At 37.5% G+C, this 17,282-nt stretch overlaps 1 protein-coding gene across 20 annotated transcripts in view; it reads right to left on the bottom strand.

Annotated features, from left to right (window-relative positions):
• Positions 1–1,919: 1,919 nt before the first annotated feature.
• MYCBP2 (MYC binding protein 2) overlaps positions 1,920–17,282 on the bottom strand; it is a 200,770-nt gene continuing 185,407 nt past the window's right edge. For 19 of the 20 annotated variants that reach the window (XM_037377066.1, XM_037377073.1, XM_037377077.1 and 16 more), the window contains 11 exons: positions 15,708–15,827; positions 13,833–13,934; positions 12,053–12,181; positions 9,449–9,581; positions 9,074–9,177; positions 7,795–7,983; positions 7,232–7,339; positions 6,036–6,245; positions 3,983–4,090; positions 3,613–3,778; positions 1,920–2,725 (listed from right to left, as the gene is read on the bottom strand). In XM_037377066.1, the coding sequence (XP_037232963.1) occupies positions 2,610–2,725; positions 3,613–3,778; positions 3,983–4,090; positions 6,036–6,245; positions 7,232–7,339; positions 7,795–7,983; positions 9,074–9,177; positions 9,449–9,581; positions 12,053–12,181; positions 13,833–13,934; positions 15,708–15,827 (1,485 nt within the window). In that variant the 3' untranslated portion in view covers positions 1,920–2,609. The remainder of the gene's footprint in view (positions 2,726–3,612; positions 3,779–3,982; positions 4,091–6,035; positions 6,246–7,231; positions 7,340–7,794; positions 7,984–9,073; positions 9,178–9,448; positions 9,582–12,052; positions 12,182–13,832; positions 13,935–15,707; positions 15,828–17,282) is intronic. The other variant, XM_037377071.1, reaches the window with a different exon arrangement.

Here is a 17,282-nt window from a genome sequence, read left to right on the forward strand (position 1 = left end):
CAAGTTATATCCTTTGTTTGCAGTAGGATAGCCCTGGCTGTGATCTTAGAACAACCAACTATACTAAAGAAAATGTCAACACTCCTAGATAACTTTTTCTTTACATTTGATTCCTACAAGATCTTACCTATGATTTCCATCAATTTACTGAATATATTTTATCATCTTTTCTCTCTCTTTTCAGAATAATGAATGTTGTTGCTTCATGATTGTTTTCCTCTAAACTGACTTTCAATCATAATCGAATCTAGTAAGGCCACCTTTTAGTTACTTTCTCTACTTCATATGACATTATTTTAAATATATTCCAAGAACTTACCAAGCAGCCTCTCTCCTATCACAAATTCAGTTGTTTGGACAACTTTGTTAAAAAAAAGTGGCATATTTCTTTGCAAGTCTAATGCAAGCCCTGTGTGTGACAATCTTTGTCTCTGTCTGCAACCACTCTCATCCCTCACATTCATTGCATCACAGAATCCTTTAGGTTGGAAAAGACCTTTGAGATCATTGAGTCCAACCATTAACCTTAGCACTGCCAAGTTTGCCACTAAACCATGTCCCTAAGTGCTATAGCTACAAGTCTTTTAAATACCCTCAGGGATGGTGACCCCGCCACTTCCCTGGGCAGCCTGTTCTAGTGCTCGATGACCTTTCCTGTGACTAAATTTTTTCTAACACCTATTTAAACTTCCTCTGGTACAAATTGAGGCAGTTTTCTCCCAAGTAAGCAATAGGACAAGAGGAGAAACTGACACCCACCTCGCTACAACCACCTTTCAGGTAGCTGTAGAGAGGGGTAAGATCTCCCCTGAGCCTCCCTTTTTCCCAGGCTAAACAATGCCAGTTCCCTCAGCTGCTCCTCATAAGACTTGTGCTCCAGACCCCTCACCAGCTTCGTTGCCCTTCTCTGGACACGCTCCAGCACCTCAACATCTCTCTTGTAGTGAGAGGCCCAAAACTGACCACAGTATTCAAGGTGTGCCCCCACCAGTGTGGACTGCAGAGGGATGATCACTGCTGTTGTCCTGCTGGCCGCACTGTTTCTGACACAAGCCAGGATGCTGTTGGCCTTCTTGGCTACCTGCATGCACTGCTGGCTCATGTTCAGCCATCTGTTGACCAGCACCCCCAGGCCCTCTTCTGCCAGGCAGCTTCCCAGCCGCTCTGCCCCAAGCCCGTAGTGCTGCATGGGGCTGTTGTGACACAAGCACAGGACCTGGCACTTTTGCTTATTGAACCTCATACAATTGCCCTCAGCCCATTAGTCCAGCCTGTCCCAATCCCTCTGCAGAGCTACTGTAAGATACATTGTACTTCAGAGGTGTGTGTTTTTTTCTCCAGGTATTCTAAATTACAGATGTCTGAAGTTAGGTTAGATTGATGTTGTTTGACATGGATGCCATCCACCAATATCTTCAATGTAAGAGCACTTGTTCATGTTCACCAGTAACACACATTTCATCAACTTCAAGACAGAAATACTAGAAAAGGTGTTGAACATATATAACAGAGAATCTGAAGAAAAAAACATACAGTAAAAAGCCTTTATGTGAAGTTATATTTTGTTTTCACTATAAAGGAGCAGAGGAATTGGAACTCCATTACATCAACATTTTGTGATTCATGGCAAAAAGCTATTTGTCCTAAAAGTAGGGGTAACTAAGACTTCAGTAAAACATAACTGATAAAAAAATCTTCTTCTGTGTTTTAAAACATTATTACAATACTTCATATGAATGCTAGCGCATTTATCCAGCTTTTCTGTTGGAAGATTTGAGCAGTGCTTTATATATCTTAAGTACTTCCATAACCACCAGTTCAACCAATAAACTTCCTTACTTTTTTAAAAAGCCTGCTCTATATGACGCTTCCCACCACCATTTAAAAAAAAATTCTGAAAATGGAGGCTTACACATTAATTAGACTTTCACTGTATAAAAATGTACAGTGGCTTTATTGACATGTACATTCCATTATGTTTACAGCTGCAAGATATGAGGCACACTCAGTATTGCACTTCATTAAAATTTCAGGCTCAAACATAACCCAGAAGTTTAAATGAAACTGCTGTTGTAATTTAATAATCCTTATACAGGACAAACATTGATACCTTTATATACAGCATGATACTTGTTACATTTATGCCTTCCTAACACAATTTTTTTTTATAACAGTCTAGGAAATAAACCAGAATATTCCTCTTTCCCATCCCCACTTGTGATGCGTTACAATTGTACAAGATTACAAAAAGTCAGTATACAATAATTAATATTTTTTCTTTCTCCTGAAAGCCAGCATCATTCATAGTCCACAGACACACAGATCCTTTAATAGCAATTATTTATTTGTAAATGTCCAATGTTTCCTAGCCAATGACTGTAATGGCCACATGCAAACACCTCACAAGTTTTGATGTCTCAGTTCAAAAAATGTCAATATCTCACAGCAAGAATTATATACATGGTATTTGGCATCCTTCTTGCACTGTAAATTGTTCCTTTTACCTGGGTTATGAAATGGTCCCGTCTTCATCCCAGCTGGACTTTATTTTCATGACATTTCAGGGATGAGGGCACCTGTTTTGCTCTGGTAAAAAAAAAAATGCTAGTCTAAAAAGTGTGAGCATTTCTGCAAACCCCGCAACCCAGAGCAAATTCTTCACCAGTGGGTGGATGGACAACATGAAGTGGACATTCTGTTCCTTCAAGTTGTTTACCTTTGGGACCTACAGCAAATTTAATTGTGAGGGGGAGGGAAGGGAAAAAAAGAAGAAGAAAAAAAAAAAGGTTAATGCTTGCAGACAGTATCAATAAACATCTATCACATTTTCTCAGAAACCATGCTAAGTGAAGGCAATACATCTATAATATGGATTTATAAGGCATCAAAAATAAAGGCTTAATAGGCCAAGAGAAAAAACATAAATTAGATCTGACAAAACAGGATGAAAAACTCTTAGCTCCTTAAAACAGTCAAATGTTGAATTGGTATTTGAAGAAAAAGAGTGATAAACCTTGGAATTTAAAATCAATCAAACTCAAAGTAAAAAAAGCAAAAAGATTTTAGAATCACTGAAGTTTTGTTTCATTAATACTGTAGAAGAAATTTCTACAATCTAAAAGCAAAATTGATAATTATGAACAAAAATTACACTCTGCAGTAAACAATAATTCTAAGGTTAAACAAAAAGAAATTGCAATTCCTGGCATGTTTACTTCTTCACTTAAATATCTTAAAGCCTCACTTTTTCAACAGCAAGGGAAATGATATGATTTATTGAGATCAGGGTTAATTTTTTTGATATAATTTTAACACATCATGTCACCATGAACTGGCGTAGGGAAATTGAAACGTCTTTCTGTATCAAAGCACCTAATGTTTAAAGGATCAGTGTGATGACATCACCTGTATTATTGCCAGAAAAAAAATAAATCAAAAGCACACATAGAACAAATCCATTCTAATATCATTCAAGACACTGAATTTAAAATTTGTGTGACTGACCCTGGGGTTTTCCTAAAAATTATCAGTAAGAAAATATAAGAATATCAATTAGTACTAATTACTTATCTGAGAATTCAGTGTGGTAAATTTGCTTTGCAAAAATACTACCTGCAGGACAGTGTGGGAGTTCTTCTTTAGGGATGCTTGTCATTCTTTGGAAATCGTCATGGCAAGCATTGCAAAAATGCGTCGTCCCAAAACAAAAAAAAACAGCAACTGAACAGCAGTAGCGGCATTTGTACTCTAAGAAATCTGTACCGTGTTTGGGACACATCTAAACAAAAGAAAACAAACACTGATAAATGAAGTACCCATGCTGTAACAATCTGAACAACAGATTTCTACATTCTGTAGTATATATTAATATATGCAATATTATACAACACATACAGTTACATATTACTGTGAATTATTGTACAGCTTAGGTACTTGGCGATTCAGAATGAACTAAGAACATGAATACAAGTTCTTTACTTACCTGAGCCCTTGAAACATCAGAGCATGCGCCACAGATTAGCTCTCTTGGATCATAGTCATCTCCTTGTCCAGCCTCAGCATCACAACGAGCTTCGCCACCAAAATATGCCTTAATTTTATATAGAAACAATTGGACATTAAACCAGAGTCAACTACTATTTTAACAGATTAACTTTGTAAGGGAAAACTGATGAGCAAAAGCAGTTCCAGTAGTCTCCACTGATCTGATCTCTCTTGACTGTCTCTATCTAGATGTTTTTGAGGCACTAAGACAATGTCTTTCAATCTCAGGATAAATGAGACCAAAAATTGTGCAACATACTGTGCTCTATGCAAGTGATTGGAAGGCTTTTGAAACAGTATTTGGATGCTCTATGACCTGTATGTAAGAAAGACAGCACTGAGGCTGAAGACAGCGGAGAAAGAGTCTACCAGGAGGGCTTTTTACTAGCTGAAGGGAGTATTGGTTTTTATGCTCATGTGGGATCCCTTATAATTAGAATTTTGCTATTTTCTACAAATTCATTCTACTTTCTCATCTTATTTTACCAGGACACACTAGGCACAAAAATGCACCAAAACCGTCAGCTCTGATGAATTTCCTCATATACTACAGCGTTTTCACATGGAGTAGCGAGATGCGGCAATGAGTAACTTCCTTTATCACCATCTTATTAACTAATTAGACAATGCACAAAATTCTTGCTCTCAGCAATTCTCGCCTTTTTGCTGTGATTGTGAAAGGATAGGGAAAGTAGTCTCAAAGCAACTATGAGGAAGGAAAAATTTAAGCAGCCCACCTTCCCCCAAACTCCGCAGACTAAAAGGAAAAGGGAGAGTCCTATGGAATGTCTGTCAGGGAATTCTGTAGTAGTTTGGGGTGAAGAGGTGCTGAAGGAAGGAGAGAAGTCAGAAATTAGATAGTTGAATTAGCTGCTCAGACATATGGACATAGTGCAAAAGGGAGTAACGAGGTACAAGGGACAGAAAAAGAGGGCAATAAAACCCCCTGAATCACTGAGTATTAAATGCTGGGAAAAGTGTAATGAAAAATGGGGACTGGACTAAAAACTGGAGAAAGTAAGATTAAAAGAAGAATTATTTTTGTAGGGAACAAAAAAGGCAGTAGGCAAGTTGCTAAAGGATGAGGAGTGAAAATTGATTGTGAGAGGCAGGAACAAAAGTGAACTGAGTAACTGCATGGTAATGAGTTAAAGGGATTCATTACTGCTCTTCTCTAGCAAATGGATGTTAATTCTTTCTCCTCTTATTTCAAAATTTTGCATTTCCATTTAACAAAAAAGTTATTAGAGTGTCCCCTGAAAATGTTGTTATGAAATTGTCTTATTTCATTCATTCCTAAGGGAAAAAGGAAGAAGATGAGATCAAGATGGGCACTAAAACTGGCTTCAGATGAAAGAATCCATGGGAGGGGGGCCAGTGCTTATGGGGAAACTATGGCTGTTTGTATATGATTTTTGTCTTCTGGATAAATTTCATATTCTCTACTTGAAGAAAACTGTACTTATATGTACTTATATGACCAGTCCATCAGGCTAGACCACATATTTCCTTTTCCTACTTTTTTTTCATTCTTCTAATACTTCTGCCCCGAAGTCAGTTTCCTGCAGTTGCAATGAACTTCAACTTGGGTAAAAGTAGTATTTAGGTTGAATCTTAGTGGGGAGCTTTCCATATCGAAGAGTTAGAATGAAACCTATGTTTCTACTGTTTTAACGTTCACATGAAGTATGAGCTGGAAGTGGGACAAAGGGATTGCTGGTGGTTTAACCACAGTATCATCTCCACATTCTTCTAAGAAGGGCATCACTTCAACATGTGTTTGGTTTCTGAACTGCTTTGTATATACTTTCGAGCTTTACAAGATAAGACACTATGTACATCTAATTTACTCAACACTTTATGATTTAACAATGATTTATTTTTCTGCTTTCCTATTCCATATACAATATATTAAATATGTTCCATTCTTTAAGAAATTACTTTTGAAACTATAACGTATATTTAATTTGAGAAAATACTAGTTGTCATACCTTTTTGCACTTGTAGCAAACATAATAAGCATATCTGTTCATAGCATAGCCAGCTGGGTCATTATAAAATCTAACACCTGGTGTTGTGATGGCCTCACTCTTGTGCAACCCTTCATACTCCAATCTCATTAGAGCTTTTCTCCTTACATCTTCATAGAGTTCTTTGATTGGATCAAGCAAGTCTTTTAATACTGTATGATTGATTTTGTTCTGAAATAAAAAAACTGATTAAAATATCTTGCATCTTTATAACAACAGCTGTGATTATTTGTATTATGGTCAAACACAAATAGTGTAATGGATGTCATAAAACCCTAAAAGCTCAGGCAACGGACATTTCAAAAAATGGCTGCTACTTTATTTGCTGCAAAAGCAGTAACCAGGAATTCTTTTTGTATGGTCTTTTGTTATAAGAAGCCACCAGCCCTTACAACAGACTGTAACAACCAGAGGGATGGTAAAGGGTACATGAAATACTCATCACAGCACCGGAATATTCTGATTGTATGTCTTCTCTAATTTTGGTCCCTTTTGACTTACTGCTCAGCAATCAAGAATGACTGACAGCCTTCTTTGCCAGCTCTTCATCATTTAATGATCACAAGCTATTGCCATAAGTTACCAAAACATGGCATGCAGAATGGCTGGCTATTCATAAGTTTCATGTTCCTAGGGTGTTAATGTGCTCTCCTTCCCAGCAGCTATCATATGCTTTTCCTTACAGCAATTATGAGTTTGTAGAGTACAAGAGGATTTTTTAGTAATTTAAGCTGAACTTTGTACATACATTCTTCAGCTCTGTCCTCATACTGAAAAGCAAAGCAGCTTTAAAAGGGGTTAGTAAAATAAGAGAAGCCAAGTTTCCTGCTTCAGATAATGTGCATTAAGATTACTTTTTCCTCTCCCTGCTGTCCCCAAACTGGGAATTCACAAGCAGACGGCGCTAAGAATAAACTAGCATTAAGATGTCTGCATTATGCTTTTTTTTTTTTAAGAGGACTCTTCGGGGAACAGTAGGGGAAGGTAAAAAGATGCATCAATGATACCCTTTTCTTTAGTGACATGAGAAAATAAGGGAAGTGACATATAACTAATTTATATTGTAAGAGAAGTATTATTAAAAAAAAAAAAAGGAAGAGCAAAGACAGTATTCGGTAACCTGTTTGATCTAGGCAGTAAACACGTAGTTCATTTACCTTGCAAATAGGACAGGACATAAACCCAAAAGTTATCCTTGGCCCAAGCCATCTGTTTTCTAGTACTCGTTGACAGCATTGCAAATGGAAAACGTGGCTGCAGTCCAGCTTTGGAAAAGAATACATGTATGTGAACACTGAGGTTACATTGACCACTAAAACAGAAGTAGTTATTTGCTTTTAAGAGGCAATATATATCAATTCCAAAATTAATTTATTAAAAATCCTAGAAGATCCCTGTTTTCTTAACAAAGAGAAAGAAAAAAGTTGGGTTTTTTTTTTGTTAAAATCATAACCTTTCCATTCCAAAATGACCAGTGGATATATGAAATATATTCTTTAATTACTTCAGCTGTTTTTCTCATTTATAAAATACCATATATTTTAATAAAGTAGACACAGCAAACTCAACTGATACAATCTGCTTTGTTGAACTAGCAGTAATGCCAGACAAAAAGAAAGCTTTTTAAATAGCTTCCGTGTTGTTATGGTGCCTATTTTGGAATTTTTAAGAGTGTCATCTGAAGGATTTTTCTGGGAAAAAAAATCAATCAAGGATAAACCTGGATAGCTGGTGCTGCTGAAAGTGCTTCAGTAAAGCAGATCATGCACATGTCATCAGCATCTTGTTTCAGAGTTGTAGCATTCTTATCACAGCCATGCAAGCATGGCAAGCAGTGCTCTTCATTCTTAACGCCTCCACAGGGATGTCCGCAGGGGTGTGTCTTGCTGCAGGCAATTTTAGCATACTCCTATGAAAAGTAAATAAATAATCTCTTTTCCCCCGCCACTGAATGGTTTGATGTAGTCTTGCTTTTTGAAGGACTGCTGGTTCAGGCAATAAACTAAGATGAAAGAATCGTGATTCATTTGTCTACTGCTACAGCAGGTACTTGGGAAAAACTGCCCATTTTGTGTACTTGAAGTAAAAGTGATACTTTCATTTACTTATGTTACTCCCGAATAGCAATGGCATAATGAAACCATTAATATAAAGTGAAATATTCTTTAATCCTCCATGTGTATTTTGTATATTAAGTGCTTCCTGCATAAACATTGCTTGCCCTGTATTAATAGCTTTTACGATATCTACAGATTTTGGTGTTTCAGGAAGGATAGGAAGTAACCCACTCTTCAGAACACAGTATGAGCTAATCATTAATCAGCATAAAAGCACTTTTGTATGGAAATGGCATTTCAATCACCTCTAACAGAAAACTATAAAAGTTACCCAGAAGCTAACAACAGACTGAATGGAATTAATATAACAATAATATATTATTATAGGCTGAGAGAGAAAAAAAGACGACAAATTTGCTACATGTAAAGAGAAGTATATAGGGCGGGATAAGAAATTAGTTAGGATTTGGCCCTCTGCCAATTGTACCTGTACCGTAGGGCACAAAAACGCTCAGGATATGTGGATACAGCTAACAAACCTGGCCAAGTCCTGCATGTTCCACGCTCACACAGCAAACAGGCTGTTACACAAACTACTTTTATCAAGCTTTCCAGTACACTACACTTTATGCTGACAGTGGATATTTTACTTTGTAATTGGAACGCTTTTGTGAAAACTTGAGATACTTTTGAAGATAATGATGAAACTGCCCTGTATTTTGGTTGACTGTTGGTGTTTGTAGCCTGTAATTAAACGGAACATTTACAAACTCGGAAGTATTTGAATTATAATAATCAGTCTTCAGACATTTTCATAGAAGAGATCTGATTTACTATCAACCACAAAGATGAGAGCAAGGTTTACACAAAATAAGAAATCAATTTAATCCTACAGTCCTTTCTATTTACATAATTAACAATGACTGACGTGTTAATACGTACCTGGCAATCTGTATCAGAACAAACGCTTCCCACTGCTGATAATTCTGTTCCACTCCTACATCCACAGAAACGACATGCTTCAGAACTGCTGGTGGTCGGCTTGCCTGGGTCCACAAGAGTAAAGAAAACCAAAAATTGTTGTAATGAAACATAAGGGACTGATATTCTAACAGACATCTAAACAACAATCACAGAAAACAACCAGAAAAACAGCAATACTTACGTTATTGTATTTTTATTAACAAACAATTAAAAGCATTGCCACAAAGCAGGTGAAAACCTCAACTGCTCGTTATTTTTTTCCCCTCAACAAATGCTCGTTTAAAAGGTAAAAATAATCAGGATAAAGAGCAAGTAATAACAGTTGTGTTTTACCTGTCTGTTCTCTAAACTCCACCATCGCTTTCATAGTTTTAGAATCTGCTAATGCCATCAGCCAGAAAAGTTTGGTCCTACCACAACCCTCGTGGAGATCAACTTTGATAGCTTCTTCTTCTTCTTTGAAAACCTGTCAGATTAACCAAACAGATATTAAATAGCATGTCTATGTTATTTTTGTCACTGTCTCTCAGGATTTTCATCAGATGTTTTATAGATTCTGAGGAGTTTGTCTACTGCAAGCTATTTTTCTTTTATGCATTCCATAATTTGTATATATTGCAGAATGGATAAAGGATTTGTGTTTCTAGAAGTAAAAATACGTAACGTTAATGCTTGAGCTAACATGGCTGGGAAAGAATAGCGCAGCAATGCTAAGAAGAAAGCTGCACACCATTTTTCTAATTTAAAAAATATGGAGCTTGGACTTACACAGCTCATCCAGTAGGCCACAGTATATTAAAAGCACAAGATAACATTAGAAATAGCTTCACATAACCCTGCTGGCAGTTTATTAAAGCAACATTGGTAATTATGGTCTTAATAATATGTACTATACAATACCAATTATATAAGCATGGAATAGTAATATTTTTTGACTTTCACATAAATACACAATTGATACTTTTGGCTACAATGAGGAAAATACAAAATTTTTGCAAAATCAAAAAACTGCATGAGATTCTTAGTGAACTTTATACAGTCTCTTCTTTTTCTCCTTTCCTAAGTTTTGAAGGCAGTTCTGTTTTCATTCATTTCACCTGCAGGGCAATAAAAGTTAGAGTTTTCCTGGGTATAGATATATGCACTCAATTTGAACTTTTAAAAAAATCTTATTAGTATCAGGGAAAAAAAACCCCAAACTAACTGTTTCACAAAGGAATCAGATAAGCAGGTCATAGTAACTTACAGACTGTCCTTTCTTGCAGGGAGAAAAAATACATTAAAGAGGTACGTATGACAGAAGGTGGACAAAGAACAGGAAGCCAAGAGAAACAGGACACAGGGAACACGAAAGAATTTAAAATTTAAATTGAGGGGCTTAACATGAGAGATGTAAAGGTGAAGTTGGTGAATAAAGAGTAACAGTTTCAACATGCTTTCAGAAGTAAATAGGAAAATCTGATAAGTAGCCATTTTGGACAGATTAAAGGAGAGATGAGAGGACTTCTATGAGATAAGAACTTACTTTTTATCAACTGTAATCTGAACAGGCTATATAGGAGAAATGAGAAAAGTAAATGAGACTAGACTGTGCTGTGCCATGACAGGAGAGTAGACATACAAAATCACCTTCTTAGGATGACAAACCAGGAAAATTTCAAAGGGGATTGCAAAGATTCTGGCTAAGAAAAACAGAAGTTAACAGATCCGCATGGAACTCCCAGGCTGAGTCTGAACTGTGAATACTGAGGCACCAAGGAGGTCTGTGGAGCAAAACTCAGTGCCAATGATCTGATGTTTACATCACACATGCTCTAGACCAGCCGATGCTTTGCATGAATGGCCACTAGCAGTGTGTCCCTGCATCCATCTTTTTTTGTTGTTTTTAGTTCCAGCTGAAAGGAATCGAGTTCATGCCCTCCAAGGCTACTCTACAGCACAAATCAAAATGCGTTGAGGGGAAATGATCGTATCTGTTTCAAAAGCCTATTCCTGACCTTAACTAAAAAGCTAATGTAGGTGCACTCTAGGAAAGGAAGAAGAGAAATTACTTCCACTGAATTAACTTATTAATGAGGTTTATTACTTTAAGCTTTATGCAAATATAAGTAGTCAGAGGGAAAGGGGGAATAAAGGACCACAAAAAACACAAACGAGAAATAATGTCAAGAAAGAGGAAAGGTTCAGTAGTTTCAGAAGTAAAGGCATCTTCAACATCAGTTTCCATGAGAAAAATAAATATTCCAAGGAGAATGTAGTTTCAAGTTTAGTAATGAAAAGGATAAAAGAATAACACAAAACACTAATTAGCAGAGTACACAGCAATTTGTAAAAAAACCTCATTAAGTCAAAGAAGAAAGATGTTTCAATCCTAAAAACAAAAGTAAAAGAAGCTGGGAAATTTTCAGGCTTATGGATTTGACAACATATTTATCTGTGAAAGTGAGAGCTGGAGGAATGCTGAAAAATAAGAGAAGACTGACATAAGAAAACCAGCAGGAATATTTGCTGTCAAGTGGTTTTCTTGGATATTAAAAAATGTATATACATTAAAAACGAAGGGATTGACAAGCATTGAATCACATGATAGAAGTAGTACAGGAGATACGATTAAGAAAATCTATGCAGTTCCTAGGTTCTCCTAAAAAATGTTCTAATCAATGTTAGAATGAGAGAGAAAAAAGCTGATGTAGCATGAGAGTTAGAATTAGGGACTGCTACACGATTTTCTAATGTTCTTCGAAAGATAAAGGACAAAAGAATTTAACTAAAACCAACTAAAAAGTGTTAAACGGAAACTTATCTATCTCATCTCCAAAATAAAAGAAAACACCACTTTCAGCTTTGATACTTACTACTGCCTTTTTCTTATGTATTAATTGGGGAAATGCACACAATGTATGCAGTGCATACAACGCGATGTCACGTATACTCTACCTGTCTCTGATGAGTCTTTGTTCGCCGATGGAGATGAAGGAATCTGTCACAATCTGTACATAAATTCCCACAGACATTACATAAAATGATTGCAGCAGTTTCACCATCATCATGGTTATCACACATTGGCTGGAAAAAAAATAATAATTCTTTCTTTCTTAAATCCCTCATTTCCTTTCAGCATTTCTCCCCCCAGTCCTTCACCTCAAATGAATAAAGGGGGATAAAGTGCTTGTTTATATCATTAATTGTATCTTTAGAATAATCAGTATCTAAACAATTACTCCTGGACACAAAAAGTCCCCATTTACTACATCAGCTCTTCGGCTATTCTTCATCTCATATTTTGCGTGATGTAGCAAAAATGTGTTTTTCAACAACATAGCTGACACATCGTTTTCAACTAGTCTGGGAAAAGATTTATGTGGCTGCAATGGCTTGTGGGCGCGTTAACAGAAAAGTTCAGAGATAAGAATGCTCAGGTCAGTCAATAGGCACGATGTTTACCCTTCATTCCTTTGATATGGTATGTTTACTCTGTTCAAACAACTAATCAAGGCTGTAGTCATCTATAACTCAGAATACAGCTGGAGCAACAAACTTCAAAACTCCATCATAAAATTAAGTTGCTCTATTGATACAATTTTTTGAAATTTAACACAGTTCTGCTTTGCAGTTCAAAAGACCTGTACAAATAAAGTTCACCGACTGACTTTGATTATGCCTATGCATATGTCAGAAAAAGTTTCCATTGTACTCCCAGACCATGTTGTTTCCATGCGACTTAGAACAGAATCCTTTCGACAGAAGTCCTGTTGGAGGGACACACAGCTCACCTCAACATTTAAATATTCTGGTATAAAATAGGACCGGGGAATTTGGGGCTGGGTTTAGCAGCTTGTATTCCTGCTTGACGGTGTCTTGGCTGCTCCTCTGACATTTCCAAAGCTCTGCAGAAGTCCTTTGACTTTCTTAATCACCTCAGAAACCTTTGTGTCTGGTTCCTTCTCAGCAGTTTTAGTCTTTGCTGCTGCTGCAGCCCTGCGTCTACTGTATTCCTTCCTACCTGTGCTAAACTGCTTTGGAGGCTTTGCTCTAAGCATCCTCAGTCTCTAGCGGGAAGGCACAATCTTCCCTTGCCTCCCACTGGGATCCACCTAACCAAGTTATAAAGAAAGCAGCTTCATTATTTAGCTCTTTCCAGGTTGGTGTTAAAGAAATCATAAGCGTTTTATGATACTGAAAAATACAAACTCCATAAATCCATCACATTCCATATTAAATTTATAAATCCTCTGGGTAAATGGTGGCTTTGCTAAATTCAGTTAGAAAGAGTTTCTTTCTCTTTGGGGTAATCATTCTCTGCTGAGATGGGGAAGAGGAAGCTAAATTACAGAGAAGAAGTTACTGAGGAACACAAAATAATTGACTTTATTTTATAACAGAGATCCAGACAGAAAGAAAAAAAGCTCTGATAGAGGGTGTCATACTAACTGAGTCAATCTACCTTCGAAAAGCTGTTCTACAGGTGTTAGGAAGGCCTTGCTCCATCCCAAATACCAGCAGATTTGCTACCTTATTGTTTAAAGTTGGAATTTTTGTTTTCTGAGCAGTGCTTGTCTAGAACACAGATACTACAAACACGTACATACAATATCCACTGGGGACAAAAGGGAGGAATAAGGTTAGGCCAAGTCTGCCTTCCCCTACCATTATTCTAAATTCTTTGACTACTGCATAAATCACAATAAACACAAAAAGATACCATTTTCTGTCTCACCATCTGTTTCTGTTGTCCGTCCTTTCCCATCCACCTTCCTGAGGACAGTCTATCAACATGGTCCTGATCAAGTACACAGAGGGATGCTAAGGCCAGCCATAACTATTGAAAGGCAAGGTAGAATTAAATGTTTTAGATGAAAAATATTTTTTTAAAAAAATAATCACAAATACTAGAAATATAAACTTTGGCAGATAAGACTGCCACCTAGAAACCGTGTCATCATTCGCTGAAGCCTGCTTATACAAAGCAAGTTTTTATTTTCCAGAAGAAGTCAAGCACACAATAAAACTTATTGAACTTTGGCTTCTGTCAGGTATGTCACTTTATGATCATCAATACAAGTAGTTAGCACACAAGAGAGAAACAGTAAAGAAAGGTCAACCAGCGTACATTTTAGAGAAATATGGCAAATACAGACTTGCATATCACTCCCAAACATTGCAGGCTTTGGGGGAGAAGAAGAAATTCAAGGACACAGACTAATGAAAAAAACCTAAAAACCCAACAAAAAAGCCACCACCCAAACCAACAAAACTTTAGCTCAATGAGATTGGTTTCCCAGTGTTCTCTCCTCACTGCAGGGGGCATTTGAGATTACCTAGAAAAGGGTTCTGAGCTAACTGTTCTTCTGAGGAAGCTTTTCTCTCTTCCTCTCCATTGACTACAGTGAAATCCTGAAGAGATGAGCTACATGAGGAGAATTTGTCAGTGAGCCTGCAAGCCAAACTGAATCGCACTTGGCAGCTGCATTTTGCAATAGTTTTTGATCAGAGGTTTGGTTTGAACAGAATGGCTTTTGTTGAAAAAACTCTATTGGACTCCCCCCAGAAGAGCACAGCTCCCTGACAGAGCTAGGTGCGTTCACGAGGAGAGCTAGGCTGACCGTCAGCGCTCCCGCAGGACCTGATTAAACTAACACAGGGACAGCAGGAGCTGGTGGTGCTCTGAGACCATGTCTTCCAAACAGCAGAGAGTATGTAAGTGACAGGATGAAAAGGACAACTGGCACAGCCTTCTAGGATGCAAAACAACGTGAGTGTCAACGGCTTGTAACCATTGCAAATCTCTTCTTTCACATGTAATTATTATGCTTCAAAGCCAAAATCTGAACTCCCTAAGCAACAGCAATGTCATTATTTACAAGTATGCCTTTTATGGTATTTCAAGCAATATATTAAGGTTAAGTTAGTTCCAGTTTCTATAAAAGATTCATGGAAGAAATAAAGACAAGATAAAAAACCCACCCCAGGTAATTAATGAAGGGTTCAGCAAATGACTTTTCATTTTGAGACTAAACCACAAGTGAAGCTTAGCTTAATTGTTCTACAGAATGCTTGTTACCGAGTGTTTTCATAATAGCCTTGAGATGTGGCAGCTGATGACCTAGAAGTCAAACCACTTAATCGTGTAGAGAGCTGGAAAAAGACAGCTGATACATATTGTGCCATTTTCCACACAGATGATTTCATAGATTTAGTAAAAGGCAAGTATCATAAACAAAGCAGAATCACCTGAAGGATAAAACCCCAAATGTATAAGCCTAACATGTATTCTTCATTATTTGGGAGGTGCCCAAGATGCATATTTAATCACAATTCAGCTTTTCCTGGTGTATTTCTGCCGCAAAGAAGAAAACTCAAACTGCTGTGACACAGAGATCCAAGACTTTTAATAGGACAGCGATTGCCTTAGTTAGGATACCTGTCCATTATGCACACAGCTAGATTTGGAGAATATAAACTGTGTACTGTAGGCATTGTTTCCTGAAGCAACCTGTACAAGGACGTTTCTTCTAAAATATAGGAAGGCTCTTGGATGGGCTCCTACTGCACATTTACAAAGAACTAATGTTAAGTTTAGTAAAGTTCTTACTCTGGTTGTTGCAATGCACCGCACTGGTGATCTGTATTCTTCTTCCATTTTGGTCAGAGCTATGATGGTTTCAGCAATAGCGTTCTTCGTCACACGGGACCAAGCTTCCGACAGATGACCCTGTTAAAGAGGAAACTCAGTTTATTACAGCTTTTATTAAGAACAACTAAAACTGTAATTTGAGCTGCTACAAGCTGTATCACGTTAGGATCTCAAGTTAGAATAGAAAAAGAGGAAGTCAGGGAAGACTTTGAGAAATCCAGTGTTTTTAAATCAGAGAGATCTGGTGAAAGTCAGCCCTCAAATACTCAGGTGACTGACTGAGGTAGTCTCTAAGCAGCTACTGGAATAACTAACTTGGAATAGGTAGAAGGAATATGATTTGAAGAATGAAAGAACATATTCCTGAAGCTCCCTCCGCCCGACTCTGAGAAAGAAGCTGGAGCACAAATAAGCGACTACGAACAACACAAAGATTACAGTGGATCCCTAGAGAAATCAGCTTCACTCGCCTCTAGCTTGGCCTTCCTGAATACTCTCCACAGTTTCTGTATTTGAAGGAAACATCAGCACCATAGCATACTTTCCAAACCAACCTCAATGATTCTGAGCCTGCAGCACTGACTCATACCCTAAATTCCTGACTCAGAGACTGCTGAATTCTTAAGTCCTTAATGTAATCTCCAGATTTCTGAACTTGATGCTAAAGGTGACAGAAATAATTGAGACTCACTGGACTCTAAAAAGGAAGGTATAGTGACTAGCCGGGATGCAGGTACCTACATACCGCAAATGTTGAAAAAGTGAATCACATCTGTAACTCTTAGGAAGTGGCTAGTATGACTGATGTCACCCTGCTGATAATTAGCAGCTCTAAAGAGCCTCAAAGAAAGGTTTTTAAACCAGGACCCCTCTGTTCTTCCATCCTCCTTTGGGTAACAGGGCTCAACCCCCGAAGAGGTTTTGAGCATGCCTAAAGCACAGAAGCTTCCTACAAAATGTATTCAAGAAAAACTCAAGAAACTACTCCTCTCTTGAATGGCCTCAGTCCAGTCTCCGTGATCTCGAATGAAAGGGAAAAAGTTCAGGTCTCTTCCTCATACAAGAGAGGGGGGTCCTTACTGTTTGCCTACTGAATACATTAGAGTAAAATCAGTCCCAATCATGCCTTTAGGAGCTGCTACAGTTCAAGTAAGCAATTCAGTATCTACTGAAAGAGGGATTTATGTCCACATTTGAGAGGACTACACTTTATCTGACTGACTTGATCCCTTTATTTTTTTTGTAATAAATAGTTATATATTCATTCCAAGTAGAATGGTTTAAACAAGAGAATTCAAGACCCCACCAGTGTGCCCAACAGCCAGCACTAGTGGAAAACTATCAGGTACGTGGGAGGTGGAGCCTAGCATACTCGGACGTACATGCAAGTTGACTTATCTAACGCCAGAGCTTTAAGAACTTTCCTACTGATTTCTGCAATGATTTTGGAGAACCAGATATTAGCAAATGCAAGTTTCATGGGCGAAGGTCTTGAATGGGTAGAGTTGCTGCTTAGACGAAAATATAAACATC

This window comes from Falco rusticolus, chromosome 2, assembly GCF_015220075.1.
Source record: "Falco rusticolus isolate bFalRus1 chromosome 2, bFalRus1.pri, whole genome shotgun sequence".
Lineage (NCBI taxonomy): Eukaryota > Metazoa > Chordata > Aves > Falconiformes > Falconidae > Falco > Falco rusticolus.